Below are 4449 nucleotides of genomic sequence, written 5' to 3'. Positions count from 1 at the left end.
TGGTAGTTATGATCTGGTTGATTCTGGACAACATTATTTTCCATTTACAGATTGTGAAAATATGTGAGTAATGTACTTTCAGAATAAAATTGTGGAACAAATGCAGGATCGGTATGTATGTTCCACAGCTTTTGGATGCATTCAATAGTACCAGGCATCAGTTCCATCTTGTGGAGTGGGCCTAAAGTCTAATCAGAAAGTGGTTGGCTGGTTACTCCCATAACCTGTGTACCACTATTACGCTAGTGGGCATATCTTACCAGGCCAATTGTGTTATTCTAGTTTATAGGGTTCACAGCTGGGTAACAGTGTTGATGATGACTTTTCCTCCCTAGTAAGAATGCATAGTATCTTTCAGCACTGTGAAAGCTAGCCAGTAGGATGAAGCTTCCAGGTCAGCATCAGCTTGATTTCTCTGTGTCCTATGACTCAGGTATGTGGTGTCTTCGGTGGTAAAGTCTTACCATAACTTTATGGTAAGGATAACTAGGAGCAATGGCGGTAGCTTGTAATGTTAGCGGTAGGATCCCAGTGGCCAAAAACTCAAAAAGACATAACCCATCCCTGGCACAAGGCTCTTTATTTGATAGCCTATGGTGTGTAAGTGAGGCATTGTTCCCTTGTTACAGGTTAACTCCCTATATCCATTCTGCTTTAAGACTTCGGAAGAATTCTTATGTTTCTATCCAGTGATGGTACCCAAACCCTTTGAATCTATAGCAAAGGAGAACTTCCTTCTTCTCTCTGTACCTAATGAAGTGACTAAACCTTCCAGAATAAAAGTGAAAGTGTCTCTGGGACCTGCACATATTTCTCTGTGGCTGTGCTAACAGGGGCAAGTCTCATTAAACAACACTCAGAGTCCTTCTGCTTTTTCCGTAAGTATCAAATGTATTAGTAAGTAACCTGTCAGTCCAATTCCTGCCCGTGGGACCACAAGAGGAGTGTGAAAGCCTTACTCAATTTCATGAAGTTAAAAACAGAAAGAGGAAACTTTTCCATATGTAAATGGTGGGCTTACAGCCAGAGAGAAAAATTTAATTGAAAATTGATATGTTTCTTATATTTTTGGTTGTAAGCTGAGCCTTTAATGGCTAAACCATCTCTCCAGCCCGAAAAAAATCTGTTTCTATGTTAAATCTGGTTGTCAGTTTCTAAAGACCGACTAGAAAAAGAGTTGAGAGGGATTGTAAAGTTGACTTTAGGTGGCTCATGGGGTGACTGGCACCTCTTCTGTAACCCAGACATCTACAAACGGGGATTTCATTGCTATTTTCCCCAATGCTACACAATTGTCTCTTCCTTTTGAAACTGCCCATCAAGAATGGTCCCAAACCCAGACACTGGCAGCAATCAGATGTCAGTAAACAAAAGCAGATGATGCAGAAAGTTATATTTTTATTGGAAAGCAAGTGTTTGAGGAAGCTCCAGGGTTAGGTGTCCTACAGAAAAGCGAATGTGAGTAGAGGGTTGTCCATGAACCAGAGACCTGGGACCACATCGCAGGCGGCATCTGGAAGGTGCCATAGACTTGACTCTGGTGAGGTGAGTCCTGGAGGGAGAAGGGGTAAACAAGAGCAGTCAGGAGTTGAGGTGTAGATGAACAGGTGTCTGCCTCTTCCAATTCTCCCAGAACCAGCCTCTACAAACTAAGGTGCCCGGCCACGAATGACTCCAATGGACCCCAAGTGTGTGCACAGTTTTTGTGGCTCTCCCTTTCTTAATGCAAACAAAGTGGTGAACATTTGTCTCTCTGCTAGGGCTCAGGCTTCATTCCCAGTGTTGCAAATGTCCAGCAGCAACTTGTGGACGCTTACTACCTTGTACTCACATTTGAATGCGTCCTGCGTCCCAAGCACAGATTTAAAAAGAAAAATGAAACAACTGTTTACTAACTTTATTTTTTGAGAATCTCATGCACATCTATAGTGCATTCTGATTACGGCCAATTTTGCCCTCTCCTACCTTTCACTCATCCTAATTACTCCCACTCCTCCCTACAAGTCTCCTTCTCACAATCATATATTTTTGTTTTGTTTTCTGACCAGCTGGGTTTAACCAGGGCCACTAACATGCCCACAAGCCTGGGACTGCCCATTGGACTCTAACAGGTTCATCACTGGGCACACAACTGAAGATAGTGTCTGCCCCAAACAGATCTTTGTAATCGTACCTTCCATCTGATGGAAAAGACAGCTAATCCTTAACCCCATGGTTTATGATGGAAAACGGAGGTAATAGGAACTCAAGAACACTTATTGGTATGGAGAAAGAGATCATCTGCAATAACATCTTATACCAATAAAAGCAAGAAACCAATTTTAACCAAGCCAAAGTGTAAGAAAAAATAAGATTACATCATAAATGTTAAATACGATTGCATAGGTGGTACATATTTAGTAATATAAACTCTATGTTTAAAAAAAACCATTGAGAAATACTCCCTTAATGTAGGAGTTCAGGACCCATTGTTAACCCGGGTAGCTTGCTCTGCCTCTATCATACCACATGCTCATTTACCAGGACATGCTCATCATATTTCTAAAAGTTTGTAACATAATGCTTCTACTGATAGGAACCAATGGGTATCAATCCCATAATGGACCCAGGGCTTCCTTATATACCATACATAAACACTTGGATAAATATCTCTCCTATTTGGTAGAAACATACCTTGATATTGACCTTGGTCTTTAGTTGGTTAATGACTATATTAGCTCTTAAGTTGAGTATATAGGCCTTCTCCTCCCTTTGTAAAATAGCCACCTCCATTAAAATTTCTTCTTTGTTGATAGTTGTCTTGTGATTTCTTTTGGTATTGTTCAAGATATCCTTTATAGGATTGTGAGCGTTCTTGTCCAAATTGGCGTTGTTGTCCAAATTGGGATAAATCTTGTTCTGTTTTTACCTGTTGGCTAGACTTTTGTTGTACAGATGTATCATCATCATATTGTTTACGCACTTGTGATAGCCCTCCACCCATAGCAAATCCTTTCTGCTGAGTTTGTTGAGAAAAACCTTTTAGGGATTTTGTTTGGCCAAAGGATTTTAGTTGGCCACTTTGGGATTTTAGTTGGCCAAAGGATTTTAGTTGGCCACTTTGGGATTTTAGTTGGCCAAAGGATTTTAGTTGGCCACTTTGGGATTTTAGTTGGCCAAAGGATTGTTGGGCTACTTGGGATTTTTGTTGGGCATAAGATTTCAGTTGGGCATCTTCACCAAAGGATTTTAGTTGACCATAGGATTTTAGTTGGGCATCTTGGGATTTTAGCTGGCCATGAGATTTCAGTTGAGCATTTTGAGACTTCAGTTGTCCATAGGATTTCACTTGAGATTCTTGGGATTTCACTTGTCCATAGGATTTCATTTGTCCATAGGACTTCACTTGAGACCCAAGGGATTTCGCTTGTCCAAAGGATTTTATTTGGGATTCCTGGGATTTTATTTGGGATGTTTGTCCTTTACGACAAAGTGCGGCCCCCTTCACACCTGTGTGTTCTTGTGATAGACGTGCCTGTTGCACCTGTTGCATGCTACTACCACCCTTGCTGTATGCTTGTTGTTTTGTTTGCAAGAAAGCACTTTCTTGAGCAGCATCCTCGCTTCCTCCTTTGAGCCCATAACTGACATGACCTTTCATAAATCCTGAAGAGCTACTCGTGAAGCCACCTTTTGTGAAGCCACCCTTTGTGAAGCCACCTTTCGTGAAGCCACCTTTCGTGAAGCCACCTTTCGTGAAGCCGCCTTTTGTGAAGCCACCTTTTATTCCACCTGGAAATTTATAGTAAGAATGTTTGTTATATTATCTGCATAGTTCCTTCCAAGTCTTATCCCCAAAATTTCCTCATAAAACTGTTGATGTTCCCACAAGGGATTTGGGTTTGGGTAGAGAAGAATTAAGTCTCATCAAAAAGATCACCCTATGGAAGGATCTGTCACTCCCAGAGCACCCTTAAGGACACTCTCCCTGAGTGGCTTTCCCCCTAGCCACCATATTCATACTCACCATATTGTCCAACCACAGCTGCCTGTCTTTCCAGAATGAGGAGCAGAGAAAGGATGAAGACTAAGGACTTCATCTTGTCAAGAAGGGCCTTCACTGAGAACTGAACTGAGGTGCTCATTTATATATTCTTTAGCTGGGTGTACCACTGATGTGGCTGAAGCTACAAAAGACACTGCCCCCCCTTTTTTATTATCTCTAAATGTCAACTTCCTCCCCTCTGCGCTGTTGGGGACATTGGTAATGTTCCCAGGGATTTAGTGCAAGGACGCAATGTTTTCCTGTTATAACCCTCAGCAAATATTTATCAACCTTCTGAGTTTATCACATACTCTTTGCATTTTCAAACGAAATCTGGAGTCGAGTTGGGAAGGGACTTTTTGCCATGCTCTGAAGTAGCCAGGGCCTGATCAAGTTTTCCCAGTCACAGTGTAGTGGTGCTTTTT

General features: G+C 41.6%; 1 protein-coding gene across 1 annotated transcript; it reads right to left on the bottom strand.

Moving 5' to 3' along the window:
• Window positions 1-1378: 1378 nt before the first annotated feature.
• LOC107401714 (seminal vesicle secretory protein 2) lies at window positions 1379-4165 on the bottom strand. The gene is made up of 3 exons (XM_076571190.1): window positions 4007-4165; window positions 2674-3771; window positions 1379-1552 (listed from the first exon to the last, which is right to left on the bottom strand). Exons 1-2 carry the CDS (start codon window positions 4122-4124, stop codon window positions 2714-2716), a joined length of 1176 nt encoding a protein of 391 aa, XP_076427305.1. The 5' UTR covers window positions 4125-4165; the 3' UTR covers window positions 1379-1552; window positions 2674-2713.
• Window positions 4166-4449: the final 284 nt, after the last annotated feature.

The sequence above is a fragment of the Peromyscus maniculatus genome, chromosome 4 (genome assembly GCF_049852395.1).
Source record: "Peromyscus maniculatus bairdii isolate BWxNUB_F1_BW_parent chromosome 4, HU_Pman_BW_mat_3.1, whole genome shotgun sequence".
NCBI classification, from domain to species: domain Eukaryota; kingdom Metazoa; phylum Chordata; class Mammalia; order Rodentia; family Cricetidae; genus Peromyscus; species Peromyscus maniculatus.
The sequence above is the reverse complement of the archived record's forward strand: the minus strand, read 5'-3'. Positions and strand labels throughout refer to the sequence as shown.

What these genes read in the sequence shown, in the direction of transcription:
- LOC107401714 (XM_076571190.1), bottom strand. Translation starts at nt 4,124, where the DNA reads ATGAGCACCTCAGTTCAGTTCTCAGTGAAGGCCCTTCTTGACAAGATG. An exon ending in AGCTGTGGTTGGACAATATG is followed by an intron (nt 3,772 to 4,006) that starts GTGAGTATGAAT and finishes ATAAATTTCCAG; the next exon opens with GTGGAATAAAAGGTGGCTTC.